Source organism: Sander vitreus, chromosome 19 (assembly GCF_031162955.1).
Source record: "Sander vitreus isolate 19-12246 chromosome 19, sanVit1, whole genome shotgun sequence".
NCBI lineage: Eukaryota > Metazoa > Chordata > Actinopteri > Perciformes > Percidae > Sander > Sander vitreus.
Window position 1 is genome coordinate 8,164,924 of NC_135873.1, and position 22,627 is coordinate 8,187,550.

The 22,627-nt window shown below is 39.5% G+C and overlaps 2 protein-coding genes across 4 annotated transcripts; both read right to left on the reverse strand.

Moving 5' to 3' along the window:
- Positions 1 to 485: 485 nt before the first annotated feature.
- LOC144534040 (receptor-type tyrosine-protein phosphatase eta) lies at positions 486 to 10,680 on the reverse strand. 2 transcript variants are annotated; one of them, XM_078275668.1, is made up of 12 exons: positions 10,554 to 10,680; positions 10,349 to 10,415; positions 9,648 to 9,736; positions 8,054 to 8,606; positions 6,371 to 6,622; positions 5,338 to 5,583; positions 4,941 to 5,067; positions 4,130 to 4,266; positions 3,753 to 3,998; positions 2,070 to 2,336; positions 999 to 1,096; positions 486 to 817 (listed from the first exon to the last, which is right to left on the reverse strand). In XM_078275668.1, the coding sequence occupies exons 1-12, from the start codon at positions 10,659 to 10,661 to the stop codon at positions 755 to 757; spliced, it is 2,253 nt and encodes a 750-aa protein (XP_078131794.1). In that variant the 5' UTR covers positions 10,662 to 10,680; the 3' UTR covers positions 486 to 754. The 2 variants fall into 2 exon arrangements, with proteins under 2 accessions (XP_078131794.1, XP_078131795.1); XM_078275669.1 differs by having other exon boundaries at positions 10,349 to 10,474.
- Positions 10,681 to 10,876: 196 nt separating this feature from the next.
- tp53 (tumor protein p53) lies at positions 10,877 to 19,284 on the reverse strand. Of its 2 annotated transcripts, none has more exons than XM_078275670.1 (11): positions 19,171 to 19,284; positions 17,539 to 17,671; positions 17,342 to 17,444; positions 16,993 to 17,181; positions 15,669 to 15,843; positions 15,447 to 15,559; positions 15,016 to 15,125; positions 14,638 to 14,762; positions 14,444 to 14,553; positions 14,283 to 14,353; positions 10,877 to 12,347 (listed from the first exon to the last, which is right to left on the reverse strand). In XM_078275670.1, the coding sequence occupies exons 2-11, from the start codon at positions 17,616 to 17,618 to the stop codon at positions 12,251 to 12,253; spliced, it is 1,173 nt and encodes a 390-aa protein (XP_078131796.1). In that variant the 5' UTR covers positions 17,619 to 17,671; positions 19,171 to 19,284; the 3' UTR covers positions 10,877 to 12,250. The 2 variants fall into 2 exon arrangements, with proteins under 2 accessions (XP_078131796.1, XP_078131797.1); XM_078275671.1 differs by having other exon boundaries at positions 17,539 to 17,639; positions 19,171 to 19,278.
- Between the last annotated feature and the right edge of the window lie 3,343 nt (positions 19,285 to 22,627).

Below are 22,627 nucleotides of genomic sequence, written 5' to 3' on the forward strand. Positions count from 1 at the left end.
GGACACACAAACCTCTCCACCACGATAAGGTGATGATTGTTTCTTTCTGCTTTTCTTTTATCTGTTTTAGTTATTTAAAATTAGATTGGAAACTAACAGTCAGAGTTTAACATGCTACTTGTTATCTGTTATGTTTTTTTTGTTTTTTTTTTTAAAGAAAAGGGAACTTAGGTCATTTATTGTCTTTATTATCATTATAAGTATTGTCTTATTTCAGGAAGCCATAGAATTGGAGTAAACCTTACACAAACATTGTTATTAGTGTAATAGTATTACATAGTCCATTCAATAAAGACTTCAAAAAAAGTTGCTGTGATGTGTATTCAGCTGGAAAACTTTAATGACGACATGTTCAATGAGTTTTAATTTTCACTGAAGAACTTATCTCTCACCCTTCATTATTTAGTTACAACATCAGACATTTCTTTTCCTGTTGGAAATGGGGCATACACGCAAAACATCAAGGGAAATAATATAACAAATAAAAACAAATAAAAACGAGGAAAGGTTGTGGCATTGTTTTGAAAATTAAAAATATAAAAGTCAGAGCAGTCAACTTGTAACTAGATTCAAAATCACAAAAGACAACATTATAGTTAATTCTTCTTTTCACTACACACTGACTTAATATTTGATTTCCTGAGCAGCAGTATAGTGCAAAAAAGTAAACCCAAGACAGAAAACACTAAAATACCTTCACCAATACCAATTGAAAAAACCCAAATCAACATTATCATCCTTGTGTTCCTTAAGTTTAGTGCTTCTCGAGTGTCCAGAAAACACTGTCCTTCAACAGCCTGTTGAAATGTGCACGCAACTGCAACAAAACACACAAACACAAGCTGTTTATGGACATACATTTTTAAACAAACTGTATAAAAAAACAAAAAAACAGCCACTCCTTATCACACATTTTTGAGAAATAAAACTACCTTTTGCTTATCAAGTTTACCTCCCAAACCCTGTTTTTGTTTTGATCCATGTGGTGATTGACGTACCTGCTGAAACACACGTTCCCTTGTGGTGGCGTTATCACAGAGGAGAGGTACAGCCGAAGAGCACAACATAGACAGGCTGATTTCCCTTTTCTCTGCAACTGGGCAACAAACAGAGATTGTGAGATGTGTTAAGAGGAAGTAGGAACAAAGAGGCACACTCTCATCCATGCTGTAAAATTTGCATGTGGAAGATTACATAATATCCATCAACATTTGAACTAGTTGCACAACTCATTTCCAGTAGTACACTATTCAGCTATCTTTCCGAAATGTTTGTGTTGCGTTTCGGTAAAGAAATAAGCATCGGCTGAATATCAGTCAGCCTCAAAAATAAAAACATCAATCGTTTTCATGTTTGCATATTGTTTGCCTTCTGGGTTTGATTTCTCAAAAACACAGGTTGTGAATGCATTGCTTTTGAACAGCTGACCCTCAAGCGTTTCCTTGTATGCACCAAAATGCATTTTTCTCAAGACCGTTTCAAGTCTATGCCACTTTATTTTTAGCAAACAGAAACTGACGGCCGCATGAAAACAAAAGTCTAAAAACTTACGAAGGGTTTTTCCTGCATAGAGGAATTTTTGCCCCCCAAGAGAGGTTTTAGCCAGCCCCAAAGAAAAAATCACCAGCACCAAAATGATAAAAAATTGAGAATTAAAAATAGCTATTTAAATCCTTTCTAAATGTGTTTAAGAGCAATTTACTAAACAACCATTAAACAAGCAGAACATAAACTTGAATATGAGAGTCAGGCTGTACTGGACTTTCCCATTGATTTATTTAAATATTAATTTTAATTTTTTTAACCAGTTTTGTTAATTGGAATTTTATTTACTCAAGCATAATATACATTTTTGTTTATCAAATTGTCAGAAATAACAGGTAAATGCATAGACCTCTGCCAAATAAGGTTAACACAGACTCTTTGCCTTTACTGTACGCGGACTGATCATGTTTACTGACATGCGTAGTCCCCCCCCCTCCAAAAAAAAAAAAAAGGTAACAGTTAGTTGCTGATAGGCTAAAGCATGCAAAGCAACCAGTATGGTCTTTTAGGTCTGAGAGTCTCACCTGTATAACTTGACACAACTGCTGGGTCACTTTTCTCATTACCGGCCATTGTTCGTACTTCAAAGTCGTACCTGGTCCCTGATTTCAAGCCATCAAACTTGTAGATGGTGTTGCAAGTAGTAAGAGACATGTTGTAGCTCCAGAAGCTGGAGTTGATATTCAGAAAGTACATTGCTGTTGGTGCTATGTTTTTAGGGGGGTCCCACTCTATGGTGATTTGGTTTTTATCACAGCTTTTGATTTTGGCATTAGTAGGTTGCAGTGGCTCTGAAAAAAAGAGAGAAAATGAGGCAGTGACTTATCAGATTTTCATCAATCCACCATTCCCTGCACAAGGGATTCACAGGAAAAGAGGCAGCATGTAATCCTATGTGAGTGTTTTTAATTTTATCTCAGTGATATCAGCCTCACTGTTTACTAAATCACACCAGTAACCAAATCGCCAAAAAGGTGTCGCCAAATCAACACAGATGAAGAAAATACAAGAAGGGACAACTGTCTCATTTCCACTGCATGGTTCAGCTCGACTCGACTCACTTTTGGTACCAGTATTTTGTCCATTTCATTTTCCACTGCAGATAGTAACCAGTGTAGGCGGGATTCTAAAGCCCAGTTCAGACCAAAGATTTGCGACGAGACAAAACTGTTTTAGAACGTTGCAGGAAAAAGTTTCAGCGGTCTGAATCGGCCCGTCTCAGTTGGACTCAAGCCAGCTGCGACTCAGCTGGTCAAGTCGCAGAGGCTGGTTTTAGAACATTAGGGACGTGACCTGTTTCAACAGCCAATAGAGAAGTCAGCTGGTTAGTCAGCTATAAACTATAGAAATAAAATGATCCGCAATCCATTTTATTTTTATGTTACAAACAGCTGGTCGAAATGGCAGAGTTTTAGACGGAGCCTCAACAACCTCAGCCTAACGTTTTATGGTCAAGCGAGATAGAGCGTCCAGCGGCGTTAGAACAAAGCCGTGAATCAGAAATAAAACGTGTTTTCGCCGATCATCACTAGAAATGCAACTGTAGGAAGCATCTCATTTTCACTAACGTTGTCCACATTCATATTTAGACGAAACAAATGATATATCCAGCTACAAAAAGCCTAAAAGTCAGAAGTTAGAACAGAAGTACAAAGAGGCGTTGTTATGGAGATGACACACCGTCTCGTTGCGTTGGTGTGAACTGGCAGGTTTCAGAACGCTGCAGACCGGCTCGTTGCAAGAAGTTGCAAGTTCCAATTCGTCTTGTCGCAAATCTTTGGTCTGACCTGGGCTTTAACTGACTGCCATAATGCTGCGTGAAACTACCATGACATCATCTTGAACACAACACTTAGTGGATCCTTTCATCAGCAACAATGTATACACTCCGTCAATTGTAAGCTGTAGTCTACCTCCTAGTGTTGCAGGCTGCCATTTTTTTTCAAATCTGGGTTGAGTAATAAAAAAATGTGCGGTTGTTATTGACGGTAGCTTAGATATTTAAAAATGGCGAGTATGTGCAGGATGTTCCATGTCGCGAAAGTGACAATTCTCTCTGACCAATCAGTGGTCTGCAGTGTTTTAACTCCACCTTCTAGTATTGGCTTAGCTCGCTTTGAACCTTGACAGAGGCCCTACCAAAAAAAATGACCAGGTACTAGCCACAACTTCTAACATGCAGTGGAAATGCAGCAAAGGCAACTCACTAGTGAAACAGGACCTTTCCACTGGCGAGCTTTTGAGATTTCCACTAACAGCGTAGACTTTCACTGTGTAATTGGCTGCCGTCTTCAGTCCTTCAAAGAGCCACGTAGGCAATGTTGAGTTGTATGTGCCTTTTTGGTCATCCAGGTAGAGCTCGAGAGTGAAAGAATTACTACCAGATGACGTCCACGTGGCATTGAGGGAGCTATCTGTTGCAACCAAATTGAGGTCTGAAACAGGTTCAGGAGCTAGGTAGGAGTCACAAAGTCAGATTAATGACATTCAACGCAGCAAGACAGTCTTTGTTTCTTTTATGTAAATAAATCATGGATTCTCTATCGACCAACAAGTAGCAGTCAACTGCCAAACACAGAGTTACCAGTGTAGGTGACGATGGTCTCTTCTTCTCCCTTCAGAGTGCCATTTGTCAGTGCTGTCACACTGACGGTTATCTTGGTGCCAATTGGCAGCCCTGTTACATTCCATTTAGTTACATTCCATTCAGTGTACACTGTTCTGTTAGGAAGAGAAACAGTTTCATGATTTAAATTGCTGCTGGCAGAGGCAACTGTGCATCTCCAGTGACTTTTTTTTATTTTTTTTTTTAATTAAAGGTAATAACAGTTTATTGAAACTTATTTTTGTATTTTGGGAGATCACTTCTATTCTTATGAACCACCATCGCTAAAATTCAGACCATTTAAAAGTCATTCAAACAGGAGTCAGATGATCACACAGGTCTAAAACAAAACCAGGTTAGACAGACTTATTTGGTTAAGAAAAGGTAGAATTATCCATGACTAACTTACTTACTGTAGGTCGTAAACGCAGTTTTTCTATGCAATGAGGGATAACTACCAACATTTATGTGCTCACTTTCAGTTTTACCTCCAAAATGAGGGGTTTAAATCATTTCAAGGCAACATAAAATTAGATTTAAAAATGAGATAAGAAATAAAAGTACATTTTAATTTTGTCTAGGCTTAAGTATTTCAGAATTGACCATGGTCATTAGTATTCATCCTCTGAGCACCATGAATGAATATTTAGTTTCCACCAAAGTGGTGGACTGACCGACAGGCCCACATTGCCATCTCTAGAGCTGGTAGCATGGCTAAAAACAAACATTGCTGTACATATACCTGAATTTAAAAGTAACGTAAGTAGATCTAGAGTATCTATCTACATACTCAACATTATCGTCATACGTAGCCTTCCCAAAGAAACCCGTGAATTGTCCCTCAGGTCGCTTCCAGCTAAGCAGCAGTGACTTTGGGCTATTGTTAGACACCATCAGCTCCAACACTTTCCCGGGCTCTGAAATAGAGAACAGACAGGCGAATGGATACATCACTCTGATTACGGACAACCACCCCAATAACAATCTCACAGGTGTCACTGCCTCTGCGGTTTTTAATTTTATATGATGTAAGCAAGAAATGACCAGCTATAAACATTTTCCCCATCTAACACTGAACAAGCTTTGCATGTGCTCTCACTGGTCTCATTTATACAGTGTACTTACTGTTAAAATCCTTGCATTATAATCCTTTTATTTGTGTAAAGTTGTATGCGATCTAAACTCACTGGTGTATGTACTGGTGTTGTATCCTTCACTCAATGTGTCATTGACTACTGAATGGACGGTGAATGTGTAAAGGTTTCCAGATATCAAGCTGCCGACTTCTTTGTTCTTTGTGTCACTTCGGATTTTCTGACCATCCTGGACCTTAATAAGATAGAAATCCAGGTTTCCAACTGGTTTGTCCCACCTCAGGAAAACAGAGGTTTCTGCCACGTTGATGACTGTGAGGTTTTCCACTTTGTTCGGTTCTGAAAGAAAGGGTAGATATAATCAGGGTTACAAGTGTTTGCATTATTGCTACTGTGGCTCAGGTGGTAGAGCGGTCGCCTGCCGATCGGAAGGCTGGTGGCTCAATCTCTGGCTCTGCCTGCAGTCCCATGTCGAAGTGTGCTTAAGCAAGACACTGAACCCCGAATTGCTCCCGATGCTGTGCCATCGGAGTATAAATGTGTGAATGTTTATCTGATGAGCAGGTGGCACCTTGTACGGCATCCTTGGCCACAGTGTGTAAATGTATGTGAATGGTTCCTGTACTATATAAAAGCGCTTTGAGTAGTCGTTAAAACTAGAAAAGCGCTACATAAATACAGTCTATTGTGTATTTTACTATAAGATCTGTAGTTGAGATACACCTGATGGATTGTGGGTAACTTTAGAGTCTGTTATATCTACATGTAGTAACAAGAAACAGTGAAGAATATAACAGTGCATTAACATTTACTCGGGCTCATTACTTTCTTGTTTTTATCAATCTGTGTACTCATTTATCAGTGTGTATTTTAAATTGTAAAGCAACAATGGTAATCTGGCTTGAAAATAATTTGCATGAAAGTTGGATTATGAAAACACTATGATGATGCTAGTTTGCCTTTTCTCCTCGTTTTACTCCTCACTTACCATTATTAAAAGCAAAATCTGAGCTGACAATAGGACCTTGTTTACCATAAACAGTGATCAGTGTCCTCTCACAGCAAAAAAATAATCGAAATAAAGCTTTATTTTAATGCAGTCAGATTTTAGAGGAGGAAAACTCACTGGTGTAGAAGGTGACCTTCTGCGGGTTGAGCTCTCTCTCACATTTAACCGGGAACACCTGGACTGTGTAGCCGGTGCCTGCTGTCAGGTTGACAAGGTCATGGGTCAAATTAGAAGTCATGAATTCTGTCAGGTTTTTGTCCACTTTCACCTCTATGCGGTAATAGCTGATGTTACCAGGCCCGGGTTGCCATGTTAAAAAGGCGCTCTCAGACGTCTTGTTGGTCACGTTGACTTGGCCCAAGAAACGATCTGCGGTGGAAATAAGGGGAAGATTGTTCATTGGCAAAGAATTTGAGATATCCAGGAAGATAAAAAAATACACTGAAAATGACTAAGGTTGCAAAATGGGGTGTATCATTCTGAATGTGTATATTAGACTATAACATTTTAGTGTGTAAACAAATCTCATAAGAATACATAAGGTATCAAAAAACAATTCCCATATTGTCCTAGATGTAAGAGCAAAGAAGGAACATTTATGCATCTTTAATTTCAATGAAGCAATGTTTGAGGTGGATTTAAGTCCGTGGTTGTATCTTTTAAAAGAGCATGCCTGATCTTTTTCTAGATAACAGAAAATGTATATTATTTATGGTCGAAAATCTGGGTGGGGAAAGTGAAAGAGCAGCCCTTGAGCAAGGCCCTTAACCTCCACCCGCTCCAGTGGAGCTGCTCAGTGGCCAGCAGATCAGACTGGGGTTGAACTGGGCAGCTTCCAGGTATGAATGTGGAACTGTGTGAATGTGATCAGGGTGTTCCTGCAAAAGATTCAGTGAACCTTACCTGAATAAATAAAAGGTTAAATATCGCTTGTTTTGCAAAGAAATAATTTCTAAATAAATTTCACAGCAATTTTTTACTCTTTCAACAGTTAAATATTTTTAATTAATTATCACAATTGTTATCATTAGAAGCTCTCGAGAGGTAAAACTGTGGTCTAATTTTTCTTCTTTCACATTTGAAAAAACTACAGTTGTGAGCATTTTTAGATTTCTCCAAATCTACAGGGGATGCGGAATTGTTACATGTGACAACCTATGTTTTATCTTATTTAATTTTTTTGGCGGTAGGTATGGATGGGAATGGCATCTTAGATTGATGAGTGCGTGCCATAAGGCAAGGCAGCTTTATTTGTATAGCACATTTCAGCAAGAAGGCAATTCAAAGTGCTTCACATAAAACAAAAAAAAATGTATAATAATAATATAAATTGTATCATACATTACAGAGACTAACACAATATATTTATCTAGACCAAATAATGGAAATAAAATCATTGGCTGAATATAAAACGTTGCCTTAAAACGGCTCACTTCCTTAAATAAATGAAGTTGCTGTGTCATGAACAAAACTTGGTGATGGTCTCAGTTTGTGGGGTGAAACCTTAAAATATTAAAATAATTAATAATGAATCTAAGAAAAAAATGGGACAGGATACCTTTACTGACCAAATCAGTGTGTGTAGTTGTTTTCTTTTTGTATGTTATAAGTACTGTTTATGGCGACAAACATTAGACTTTATTTCTATTAATTTTGAGAAGAAAAGCTACTGTTCGGGTGCAGTGCAACAGGTGACACCTTACAGTTGCCCTGCACAAGTCATCTATAGTAGTTATGTTTGGAGTGTCTGAGATCTAAAATCATAGGGCCAACAACAAAGGGGCTTTAAATGAGTCCTACCGTCATAACATATGTAAGGCAGGAGCTCCGAACAGTTCTTTTCAACCCAAGCCCCAAAGCTGAGCATGGCCACACAAGAGTCTTCAATGTAGTTTACATCAGTCTCGGAGACAAGCAGGGACACCATAGGTGATTGCACACATTCTGCTTTTTCCGGCATCCTGGGCGTTGCAGTGGGTGGAGTGTTTCGGGTGGTAGCGTTCCAGAGTCTATTAAAGTCTGTCACAGTTTGGTTTGTGATGTTGGTGAAATTGCTCATGTCAGTCATGTTTGTCACACCTGAGGGTGTAAAGTTTCCTGGGGTAGTATTTGATGTGTTGGTGCAGGAGCAGCTGCAGCTGCATGGTTTTGTGGAGGATTTAAACCTAGGTGAACCAGGGTACCAGTTCTGGAAGATGAGGGGATCCCCGTTGGCCCAGCGGGACCAGGACATACTGCGGTTGCCGGTGCAGTAGAAGTACTTGCGGAGGCCGATCCAGTAGTCAGAGGTGAGATTCTGGGAGAGGTGTTGAATGTTTTGTGGCGTCAGTGTCACCAGCTCTTTGAAACAGACCTGACAGGACGTGAAAGACGACAGTCAATCTTTTACAGGTCTGGTATCTGCCGAGTAGAGCCCGACCGATATATCGACGGGCCGATATTAGGCATTTTCCAAACTATCGGTATCAGCATTTATAATGGCCCATAAATGAATATTTAAAAAATAAATTAAAAAAGGACCAAACACCCTTCAACCACGTTATGAGTGTTGGCGTTGCATAGTTTGTCCACCAGAGGGGGCTCTACAGCGTCCCTGTTGGCAACACTCGTGTTTAACCCTTTAAGTTTCATATCTTAAGTTTGTATTTTTATACATTTATCAGAACTTTAATATATTTTGATGTTCTTCTGTTCTGTTGTGACAATAAAACAAACAACTTTATTTTTAAACTGCATCATCATATTGTTTTAGTGAGGACTCGTAAATAAACTACAAATAACTAATGTTAGGGAAATCTGTTTGTTTTGTTACGCGTTTCTGGATTCTTTTATATATATCAGAATATCGGATTTTTAAATCATCAAATATTTGTATTGATATCGGCCTTGATATCTGATATCGGTGGGGCTCTAGTGCCGAGCTTTTACATTTTGTATAAACTGGGACAAGTCAGTGTTGATTAGGGTCTAGGTAGTTGTGACATCCTAAAATGACTATCAACATTTATGATTGAAACAAAATAGGTAATAACCGAGCAACTATGGCATATTAGTGTAAGGTGCTTTCAACAGTCCAAAACTCAGTTTCTCATTGGTTTAAACTGAAAGCACACACAATTTCAAATCCGACGGTGTGGCTCATGCAATTATAAGCATTAATCTCACTAATTAAATCCAAACTACAATGTGCGTGAGAGCAACATGGAAGTAAATTTGCCAATTACAAGCTCTGAATACAATACCAGTTTTAATTTGACAACGGTATCATTACATGCTGCTTCAAACACACATGCCTTACCAATTAAAAATCACAACCTCTTTGGTATTTTTCACACAGTCCAGCCTGATATGTTTTAGCCTCTTTTTGGACATTAAACTGGGCTTCATATTGTACCTGACAGTGTGTCCTGGCCTCATCCCAGGTGCTAGTTTTCGAACGAGGGAAGTAGTCTTGCTCTGCAGCGCTGCACAACAACACCAGAGCTGAAGAGAAACATACAGACAGGTGATTGGTTGTTTGTCGACACAAGTTTTAAGTTTGTCAAGTCACGGATCCGTTCTGAAAGTTCCGTTCTAAATGCCATGACGATTTCTTGCCATTACAAGCCCAAGGTGACATCTTTAATTTGCATGCTTTGTCCAAACAACTGACCAAAATCCAAAGACATTTGGATGTATTTATTTCGATCAACCAATCGATTAATGGCTTTGGCTCTATACACAACCCAGTGTAATCTATCAAAATCTAACCAAATGTCTGCTGTTAAGCCGCAAATCAGAATATACTGTACCTCCGTTTCCTCAAAAGTTATTTAGTTTTCAGACCTGGCAGTCATATTTTAGATACAGCTGACAGCAAACTTCAGATGAAAATATTCAGTTCTTTTTATTAAGAGTTATGACATAACTCTAAGCAGTTTGCATTAAACACGCTTTCACAAACGTACAGTATTTAGCTTTCCAAATATATTTCGATCAATCAATGATAATCATTGGCTGCAGCTTTAACTCTTTTTCTTCAACTTTATGCAGGACTTATTTTGCAGTGAATACCATGTAAAAAAAATTAAAAATAAAGTTAAAAAAAATACTCACCCCAAGAAAGTAAGATAAGGACTTTATCCTGGAGAGATCTCTTTCCCATGTCTGATTCCTGTAGAGACTAGATTCAGGGCAGCTTTATGAAATTTCACCAGAGGACAGCCACTGGAACATTTTATTCTAAAAAAAGTAGGAGCCAAATGAAATACATTTAAACTAACTTAAGTTTAGTTAATACTGTGCGTATCTCACTACTCACCCAATCTATAGATGCATCCTGTGACCAGCTTCTCTCAACAGAAGGAAATGATCTCTCAGTATGAGACACAAAATAACACCCGTTCCAGAAGATCAAACAGCAGCACATTTGACTGGCAACAAAAGACTCCATTCAACACAAGGAAATTAATAACGTTGGATGCTCCTGGTTTTGCATCCATCTTCCAAACATGCAAAGTACTTAAAGGGGGGGGATGATGTAAAAATAAAATAAAAAAGGAGGAGGAAGAAGTGCAATAAACTGGCGGGGAGCAAAGACCGAAAACATTTGTGTGCGTTATATACTGTAACAGACACAACAAGAACAATTTTACATTACGCATTTATTTTGGCTGAACGCTTTGAGTTACAAAATGCAAATTAGTACAAAAAAAGCCATGAAAAAAAGGACAATAAAAAATATAGAAAGATTAACCTCTTATACAAAACTAAGTTCCCAAAATAATCTACGGAAATACAACAAAGAAATGCCTTTAAGTATACTTTTTTTGGCAGTGTGAAAACAAAGTGTTACATTGGCTGACAGTGAATAGACACATCAAACTGAAGTGCTGATTACAGTCGGTGACAAACTGCAGGGTCTGTGGTTGAGGCCAAAAATGAAAACATAAAATCAAATCACATTTTATCAGTTTAGCACAGGCAGTAGTTTCTGATATATTAACAGAGTGGCTTGCACCTCATAATTGTCGGTGTTCTTGTTATATTGCTTCCCTAATTATTGTTGCACATTTGTCCAAATTGTCCTGTATTTCTGTCAAAATTCCTCTTTTGCTATTTTTGTCAGCTCTTTGCTGTATATAAAAAGTTAGAAATACTAAAAGATTTTTTAGCTTTTGGGGTGATCCAGCCAGCCCCTCATCTACCAAATCTACTGTTCCATTTTCACAAAAAATCATAACCATACATGTTCCCTGCAAGCGGATTCACCATTAAAAAGGCAAGGCCACTGATGTCACACAGATCCTTCGAAATAAACAGGGATAAAATGTATTAATAAAATTTACATTTTTTTTTTCTCTTTTCTTTTTAAAAACCTTTTTTTTTTAAAACCATGCATCGTCTGCATGTAAAACTGAGTTTTACATGCAGACGAAATTACAGGCAGTCTTTATTTTGGCCTGTGTTTCTAACCTTTGCTTGCATAGGACATCTAATCAGAACTTAACCTTTTGGGCCCATCAAACTTTCTCAATCAGACACCCAAAAAGAGAGTAATACAGCAACATTAATGGAGGTAAACATCCATTCCAGTTTTACAAGCTTGACTTTAAACAAATGGCAGTGACTTGTATTATGATCCTTTGCAAAATGGAATCATTAAAACTCACATGAAAACCCCTGCATTAACACTGATCAAATACAGTCCCCCCTAATTTTAAGTCCTATCCCGATATCCTGTTTCATGTATTGTATTTAAATGCAATAAGGGTATTGAGGAGGCAGAGCTGCTATCAGTATATAATGCTCTTCTCTGCATAATCTAGTAAACCTTTATTAATTTGCTAACGTAAAAAACTGCATAATACAGAACTTGCAGCACAGTTATTGAAAGTTTTTTCTGGTGTACTGAGGCAGGAGGTGGTTTGGGGTTTCGATGACGTGTCTGAAATATACCCGATGGCTTGGAGGGAGAATGAGAGGACATTTGTTCTCCTGATCAAGGCAACAAGCTTCTTAGTCACTGTCACTCCTCTCTCCTCTTTGCAGGACTCTCTTTCCGCTGGAAGGCAGCGCAAACTCATGTTTCACAGAAACCTTGGTCTTGGTTTTGCTGTGGAGAGAAAGCAGGACAAAGCCAGTGTGTCAGTAATTAAGCAGGTGTGACAGATTTGATGTATTTGAAATGGTTTTTTTTTACGACAATAACCTCAGTTGACCTGCGGTAGGTGGGTTTAACTTTTAACATTATACACAGTGACCTCTAGTGGCATGACAGCCATGGAGTTGAGGATTAAAACCAGTTACATCCCCTTTTCACCTGGTAGTAAGATCCCTTCTGAGTGATCGGATCACAAGAAGTACAGGTGAAAACGCATTTGGAGGGGGTTAGTCCACATTCTAATATTAGTGAGAACTGGAATGTGTCCTGCGTCCACATTAAAGACTGCCTACTACTACTGCCGACTACTACCTACTGATTCAAAGTATTCTTCATGTCACCACTGAGACCATTTATTAGTCTCTCATTACCAGAGCTACAGAGCTGTCTGGAGTTGACGATGAAATCAGTGGTCAAAGCAGCGGCTGTGAAACCGTTTCACTTATATCACTAAGTTCTTCACGATAAAAGCCCCGTTATTTTGGTATTTGATAGGGATGGAACGGTACACAAACGTCACGGTTCGGTTCAGACATCACGGTTCGGTACAATGGAGGGAAAAGCAAAACAAAAATGCAGAAGGCAATTTTTTTATTTTTTTATTGTGCATGTCTCAGGCTGTACCACCTAGTGTCATACAGTCTCTCCCCTGAGCTAGCTGCAACAGCCTGAAGTGTGTCAAGTAAGATGTCAACAGTAAACAACAAGTACCCCACATCATCTACAGACTCTGGAACTTGTAAACAAAATAAGAATCAGCTATAAAACTGAAAGTACAGCATCTCTGTTCTCTGCAAAGACAAACTAAATTACCCGATTAGTGCGACGTTATCATGATGTCTCCCGGCCATTTTTCACCGCAGAAAGCTGCTCCCTGCTTGGCTAAAGCTAATATAGTTAGCCTGAAGAAACAAAGCGTCTGTCCCAACTAACATTACGGTTCGGAGCCGCGACGCTGGAAACATAACACTAATCTACAACAGCAGTCTTATCCACCACGCTCTCGCCTGTACTACTGGAACTGACTGGGAAACCAAAGTTTTCCCAAACTTGCGATCTTAAAGAGGCCGGCGGGTCCTCTAACTGTTGTGGGTTGCCACCACTCGCCATACTCGTCCTTAGTGCTGCCGTCTCCGACTCACTAAAACTGCATACATAGGTGGAGCTCGGCTACGTCAGCTGTGCGCCAATCAGAGCTTCAGAATTAAGGCGTGGCTACAGATTAGGTGTCCCTAAAGAACCCGCGTATCTAACCGTAGTTCTGCATTATATTATTAGTTCCGCATTACATTAATTAATTTGCACGCAAGTTTTATTTATTTCTATACTGTGTATTCTCCGTGTAAATTCATGCACCGAACCGTGACGCCTGTACCGTTTCAATACGAATACATGTACCGCTCCACCCCTAGTATTTGAATGCTTTTATTATGAAGCAGCAAAATCAGGAAATGGTTCGGTCTTCATCAGCAGTAACGTAACGCGACTCCTAGCGAACGTGAAACGTAAAATAAAGCAGATATAATATACACTTAACTTTAAACCACAGAGATTCAGTTTGAAGCTACAAACTTACTGGGAGCTGTACGTGGTCTCTGAGGACACATTTGGAGACGCATTCTACTGACGGTGAAAACACACACACACCTGGAGTTGACCACTTGTGATCCGATCACTCAGGACAGATGTTTAGAACCAGGTCAGAACAGGCCCAGAGAGACATGTTCATGACCACTTGGGTTTAAAATCTCAGCTGTAGCCAAGCCATTGACAGAGTGGCAGCCTAAATGTACGGACCATGTTGAGATATTCTTGAAGAATTAATTTACAAGTTACGCCCACTGAAAGTGATTTGGGCGGTTTTGTTTTAAAGGACGCCCTTCTTACCTTTCTTTGTCCAGCAACTCCAGACCATCATTGATTTTCTTAAGCATTTCATAACGCTCGCGACCACGAACCTGCAGGAGAGATCAAAGGGGAATTAGTCAAACAGAATGAAACATATTGTAAAGACGTCCAGCTTTATAACAGTATGTATCGTTACTTACATGCAAAGCATACACCTCCTTGTCGTCCTCGTCTGCACTGGAGGCAGACTTGGACTTCTTCACAGAAGTTGCGTCAGGAGCCCGAGGTGAAGGCACAGCCGGCACGCTCTCTAAAGAAACAAAAGTGAAGTTAGCAAGGGAAAAAGCAAGCAGGGACGGAAACTGAAATCTAAAGTAATGCAGCAAAAACTTACTACGTTTTTTAGTTTGTTTGGTGCCGTTCTGCATCTTAGTGCTATTTTCTTCCTCAGTTTTACGGTCCCTGCCAGGACATGCACAGACACGCACCTCAAAGCACATCCGGCCCAAAACAAGTCCCCTACGAAGGAGATGAACAGAAGAAAGGGGCAGAATGCTTTCCTAGGCAGCACAAAGAAATGAAGATCTAATAGAAACCGTAATTTACGAAAAATTAATTAATTTTTCGCCAGAATGCACACAACGGGTAAAAAAAAAAAATATTTATATCCAGTTACACTGTGGCAATACCACTTTTTTTTTTTTATACCCAGAAGAAACATTTACACTCCCACTGGCCCACTCACATCTGTTAAAAGACAAGCAAGACTTACTCTGGAGTCTCGAGGGTCAGGATGGTGAGGATGGGTCTGCGGTTCATGCCCCCCATGCAGGAACTGTTGCACATATAGCTTAGCAGGATGGTTGTTATCTCTGAGCCCAACTGAAACAGGAAAGTAGAACCATTTATATTTACTGCCGGTTGAAGTGTATACAATCAGGAAAAAGGGGCAACTTTACTTATTTTCGCAAAGTCCTCATTGACTCTTCTGGGTGTCTAAATGTAGCCATTTTTTTATTTTGGAAACACATTAATAGATGGTTTTACAATTTCTGTACTTTATGGACATATACTATAATGACACTGTTCATATACTCACATAGAAAACTCTTGAAGGTCACATATTAGGAAATGTGAATGGGTAAAAATAACTGCTGTAGTTGACAAGTTCCCCCTCAGACAGATCGAGTGGGGCAGTCATACCTGTGGGGGCTCGTAAGGGACGGTCACACTCTGCCTCTTTGTGTGCGGATCTTCAAAATACTGAGCTCTCTGGCTGCCCTCCACTCTGATCAGATGGCTGCGATGCTCCGCACCTAAATGGAAAAAATTGATTTTTGTTTTTTTAATCTGATTCTTTAAGCAAAGACAAACATTCTTCCACTGTACATACAAAGCAATTTTTCACTAAAACATTTTCCTTACAGTCCTCATTCTGGTGATGGGGACATCTGCGGACCACTTCCGCCACATGTTCAGTCTTCTTATAAACCGCTGTGGCCCTGAGGACAGCACCCGGAGGAAGCTCCTTGCTCACTAGCACTTCAACCGGGCTGGTCTTTGCCAGCTGGCAATACAGCTTGTTGAGAAGCTCTGAATACTGACAGAAAGCACAGGGAGAAAGACATACACATTGTTATCAGCAACAGAGCTTTGAGTACATTAAGCCAAGCACTGGCCTGAGATCTGTCTCGGAAAAAAAGTAAGTCAAACAGTATTCTGAACGTTTCATTAACTACTCTTTCTTCTCTAAAAGAAAAACAAACTACATGTTAAGTTCTTCGAATAATTAAAGCCAGATGTGTCAAATTAAGACATTTTTACCTTGCTTGTATCTGTTTTTAACCCATTCTGTGCTGGAGGAAGACAGCGCAGAAACATGTCCCGTCATGTCAGAGCCATGCTTTACAACCAGACAGCACCTCTCCCGCAGAGCAGAGCACAAGTTCCAGGGGGCGGGGGTTTCAGGGCAGAGCACCCTAACCTCAACTAAACTGACCAACTGCAGTGCACTGCTGGGTGAGTCACAGTGGAAACATTAACGCCACTGGCTCTTCAAACGCAGTGACTGACTCAAATTTAACGAATCGTCACAATGAATAAGATTCCACATGAATGCCACCATGAGAAATACGAAAGAATGGATTTTTAAGGCGACGCAAAGGTAAGATAATAACTGTCTATTCACAACTTTTTCAAATTTTAATTTTGTGGGTGATAAAATGATTAAAAAAAAGTGATTTTACTAAAATCTTTTTCATTTCCAAAACTCAAAATTTTAAAATTCTGCATGGTTACTTCAGATTTAATTTTGTGAATTAAAACAGTACTGGAGCAGAGTTTCTGTATGAATCACATGCTATGGAGGAAGAAACTCTGTTGAGCAGTGAATGGCGAACTCAGCAGCTGTAGAAATCTCTTTTGTCTCCTACAAAAAGGGGCTCAAACTTTTGCTCCTTGCCATGTTTGGTTGCAGGATAATCTTCTGCAAATCCTGTCTAACTTCAACATTTTGTGGTCCTACGTTTGGATTCTGTTTAATTCAGTTAAAATAATACACTATGTGCCGTAAGTACAGATTTCTGTTGCTGAATTTGAAAGTTATTTGTCTTACATTGTTTAGAACAGATATTCAGTTATCCGATACATATTGTATATTTAAATTAGCTGCAACACATTTACAAGACACAAACAATAAGAGAAATCAACAAATACGTTTTGAGATTTTAGGCTTATTGGGATTACTTACAGTGGAAGTGACGGACTTGGCTGTGCCAGATTTCTGAAAGCGAAGCTGGAAGCCATACTCCCCTGGATAGTCTGTTGTAACAGGGACGGTGGAGGCCGGGGGAGTAACACCGTCTTTGGTGGAAATCTCGGGGGGGAACTCAAACAGATTTTCATCAAACCCCGCGGCCAGCACATGTTCGTCAATGAGCTGTAATAGGAGGGAATTGAGAGTCATTCTGCCTCTATACATAAATAAATTCAGATTTAAGTTACCATTATATGAATATTGACCAATATCCAGCAGGAAGCTTTCTCCTGCTGCAATTTAACTTCTTGTGTTCAATAGAGGCATGGGTAGGCATGCTTACCATCATTTCCATATGTCCATCTGTTTTCCATGCTTCAGTCCCATTATTCACTGTGGGAATCCCATTATTCACTGTGGGAATAGTGGAGATGGAGGGAGTTAGCCTGCAAAAACAAACATACACAAAAAGGTTAGCTTGTTTTTCTGACCTACACTGGCATTTTTTTAAATGTCATCTACTATTTAAACATAACTTACACAGTCTCCCACAGCTCTCTGAAGGAGTCCTGGCTCAGTGGCAGGTTCTGGCTCAGACTGTCAAACCCTTGCTCCTCCATTTGTTTCCCCTCCTTCCACGGCTGAGAACAAAAAATAGGAAGAGCCCAGAGTGCTGTGTGGGGATCAACAGGAAAGTAAGTGTTAAACTGATGACATATGTAAAAACTCGCTCTCTACCAAACTCTCCATTTGACTAGTTCCATGGCTATCAAATATGGCTAACAATTATTTTATTATCAATTTATTTGTCTACTTTTTAGATAATAATGGTTTGGCCCAAAAAATGTTAGAAAATAGTGAAAATAACCGCCACAATTTTAAAGAGCGCACATTGATGTTTTCAAAATAGGGGTGCACGATGTGAAGAAAATTAATAATAACGTTGTTTAATATCACAATAACGATATTACTTGCGTTATTCAAGTTTACTCAGTTATGCCTTTCTGTTGCTTTCAGTATAATGCTAAAATACAAGAAAGTGTTAAATGAAAAAAAAACTGAACACAATAGGCACCATGATATAAAAATGATTGTTGCATTTTAAAGTGTTGTCTAACAAGGGCATTTCCGTCTTTAATGGATAGGACAGCTATAAAAGGAGAGAAGACGCAGGAAATCTCTCTCTCTATATATATATATATATATATATATATATATATATATATATATATATATATCCTGGCCACTTTAACGACACTCTTAACTAACTCTAAAGAATCCCTGTGTGTCTTTCACGATGGGTTAATTGCGCAAGTTGATAATTCATTGATTATAAAAAACGATTTATTGTGCACCCCTTTAGTCCAGCAATCCAAAGATGTTTTACGATTACATAAAAAACGAGAAATGTTTTGACGTTTTGATTGATAAATGACAATAAGTAACCGTTTGTTTATCAAAATTGTTTTCGAATAACTATTCTGTCGGTCGACAAATAGTTTCAACATAACTTTAACACACACAGTACGCATTGCAAAAGTGTAAAAGTAGGAGTGAATGGTGTAACGTTATCAGTCTTTCAAATGAATGATAAAATGATAAACCCTGGTTGATGCAACGCAGGAAATACGAGTTCACGAAGTTGAAAATTAGTCGCGTTAACGTCGGGCCTTCTGCTCTGTGAGCCTGCTGACTAGCATTAGCCTGTGTAACTCCAATATAATAAAACACGTAAAAAAATATATTATATATTTATAATCAGTGCCCCCCAAAAAAACAAACAGCACGAGAAACCATCCAACCTGTGTATACCTGCTAACGTTAGCTATTAGCGTCCATTGAATTTGGAGGCAGGAGGCCCACACACTGAATGAAGCTACGTTAGCTTTATTCGGCCACCGACTCGGCATATTTAAAATAATTGGACAACAAATGAAGTAAACGCCAAAATGTGCTGACAAGCAAACACTATTGACTGTATCAATTAATCAGGGTTCTGTTTGCAATTGTTGCACTGCCAATGTTTTGTTGGCTAGCGAGTTTAGCGTTAGCTACGTTAGCAGTACGTTTTGGAATTCGACCGACAAGCTAAAGCGCCGTAAAACTTTCTTTATCCGATAAGTGGTTTTCCGGGGCTCGGCGTAAAGAATGACACTTGATAACTACACATACCTTGTATCCGCTGCTGCTGGGAGAGATGAATCCGTCTGGTGTGTATATAGGGGGGAGGGGGGGGGGGCGAGCAAAAACAGACGAAAATTCAAAATATTTTGAGCCGAGCACGTTGTTAACGGGGAATCCCACAAAAAGGAAGGGGAGGGGCGAATATTTAAGTGCAATCAGTGTCCAATCACAAAGCGTTCTGCAACATCTACTGCTGCATTCATTGTTATCGGAAATATTGTAACTCAAGAACGACCGTAGGTATAACAAACCGAGGGGTAGTTGCATAGGTAATGGCTGTATATTTGTAGAATTATTAGGATTGTTAAAGTCTCGGTTGGATTGAGAACAAACTATATGTTGATAAACTTTAAAATTACTTACGTGATTTTATTTTCTCCAAAAGAAACTTCCATATTAAGCATACAACATAATTACAAGCTTCTCCTGAGCACTAAAGGCAACATAATGACCGCGTGATGTATGGGGAAAAAAATTAAATTAAAGTAGCCTTTACTGCACCCACCAAACTATTGTAAGTATACTTAGTTTGTGCACAATTAAAGAAGTTTTCTAATATATAATAATAACCCAAACTGTTGCTTCATTTACACCATTGCTGACTGAGCTGTTATGTATCCAAAGTGATAAAATGTATCTTGACACAGTACTTCAATATGTATACTATCCCAGTGACAAGCAATTTTTGTACTTTGAACTGGCAAACATACACTGAACATACATTCACATGAATTCGACACTGAAAATAAAAACACGCATGAAAACTGTACTGCAAATGTAGGTTATAGTCTGCCTTCAGAAACCTCAGTGCAAATTGAAATTTTAAAAAGAAAAAAGGAAAGAGTTCCTTAAAACTATAAGTGCCTAGTGGGTTTCTGACCAGTACATTTTATTGTGGTCCATTAGAAGTTGTATAGTTTTTATTTAAATTGCACAAGTCCTGTGTACAATCAGAATCATTAACATAAAGTAGCCTAAATGCACAGTAATCAGTTGTAACACCTGGCAGTTGTAGTTCCTGTAAAGCTACCTTAAGGGGTGACTATCCCCCTGCTTCTTTCTCTCTCCAGGGAGGTCAGAGGTCAACTTTAAAGCAGCGTCCCTTACTCACGAAATTTCAAGGATGGTTTCCTCCTGCGTGGTTTTGAACAGTCCTACCATACTGATTGGGTTTAAAACTAAAGTTTAAATCTGTTAATTTCACACTTTGATGCTGTTTAATGATTTCATAATCTGCTCTTACAGGGTGGATTACGTCGCCTCTCATCACCCTTCAAATGCCCCTGAGCTGATAAGATAAACTTCTACGCTACTGGGGACCAGAGCTGCAGAGAAACTCCAAGCAGGACCTCACTCAGGTGCCTGCAGCTGTGTCGGGCCACTTGTGCCACACTGCTGCCGTCTTGTGCTGAACTGGCAAGAGTCACATCCAAAGAGTACGCACTGAATGTTGGTTCTCGTCTATGGTGCCACTTTGGGGCTAGGTGGCCGTTTGACCTTTCAGTGAATGTGCTAATGGTGCCAGCGAGTCCACTATGAACTTGATCCCAGTAGGACTGCTTAAAAATACAATAGTGAGGTCTAACAGAACAGGACCAGGGCAGAGAGCAAAAAGAGAATGTGCATAATGTAGCAGCAGAACTAATCTAATGTTATGTGTATTTCATTATTTTCTTATAGTGCATGTCATAAGACAGGACAACAGGCTGCATTAGTGTGTGTGTGTGTGTGTGTGTGTGTGTGTGTGTGTGTGTGTGTGTGTGTGTGTTTCGCAGTGGTGGAATGTAACTAAGTACATTTACTCAGGTACTGTAGGACAAGTTTGATCGTTTCCAGTTTCTAAACGTTTCTAAACTGTTTTCTTCAAAGTACTTTTACTTTTAATATTTTAAGTACATTTTCCTGATAATACTTACATACTTTTACTTAAGTAACATTTTCAATGCAGGACTTTTACATGTAACAGAGTATTTTTACAGTGTGGTATTAGTACTTTTACTTAAGTAAAGGATCTGAATACTTCTTCCATCACTGGTGTTTTGAAGCCTTTCCAGTGATTATCAAGCCCAGAGGGATACAGTCCTGATCGGTCAATCTATTCTTCATATGGTACTGTGTCTCAAGCACATGTGGTTTGTCCTCAGTGGGATTCAGCAGATTAGGTCCTCGCAGCATGCGTCCTTCCTTTTTAAATTTATTTTGAATTGTTTTGTTTTGGACTTTGTGTAATCAAGATTGGTAATTGAGTCAAATCATTTTTTTTACAGTTTATCCCACCTTTTCACTGTATGGTGTCACATAATGTTCATACATGGTATCTATACAACAACATATCACTGATGTTTGTGTCGGAGGTTTCTGAACATAGTTTTTCTCCCAGCAAATAACTGAACTGATATGCAAATTGATGCAAATGTTATTGGCTGTCACACTCAAACACTGACCCTAAAGTGCAACACACCTGCCTTCCATCACACGACTTTACTGTAACGTGCTTTTGAACCAGCTGACCCACCATCGACACACACACACACACACACACACACACACACACACACACACACACACACACACACAGGAGGAGTATTTCAATCACTTGGGTGAGGAATAGAGAGCAGTCACATGCTCTGTGTGTGTGTGTGAAACTTTTTGGCACACTGGCTGGCATCTCCAGTTTGGTGACATTTTGCATTGTAAATATTGCTGAACACGTGCTTTAGGATAAAAATATTGGCTGCTTGTAGCAAGGTTGTGCGTGTATGCTTATTTATACCATCTTCTCAGTCAGTACTTGCAGTTCTATTACTGTTTTTGGCTCTCTCTGTATGAATTCATGTGATACCTTTTGAAAATCTATCGTCTCTGTCTGCCCATGGTTACGCACATGAACCCTTAAACTATGTTGGTGAGGCTCTACGCCACTGTTCTGATGGTGTAAAGTTTCTCTACATTTAGTCAGAGTGACACACACATGACTGTGCTTGGGGCCCCTGGCTTTGGATGAGGGGTGTCAGGTTCCTCCCTTTCTCAATGTTCGTATGAGGGCAGGAAAAGGCAAAGGCGGCAAGCTCCTAGGAGAGAGTGGCATGATGTAGAGAGTGGTGTAATGTGGAGGTGTGTCTGCAAGGGGTGGACTTAAATCATTTGATTGAGAGATCTAGAACAGATATTTTTCCACTGAGCTCTTTGCCCGATCTGTACTTTTCCCGCCCAGTGCAACACTCCCACAACACACCCCCTAATCCCTGCCTCGGACACACTGAGTGTCACAAACTTCCCCTGTCCCCCCCTACACTGCTAACGAAGGTGGCACAGCCCAAATTTAGGATCCACCTGTTGCCTGCTGGAGGAGGATTAAGCTTTGTTGTGAGGAACAGAAGGGGAGGGTTTGTCGAACAGGGTGAGGTGTGGTGTGTGACCCCTTTGACATGTGATCTGAAATAGA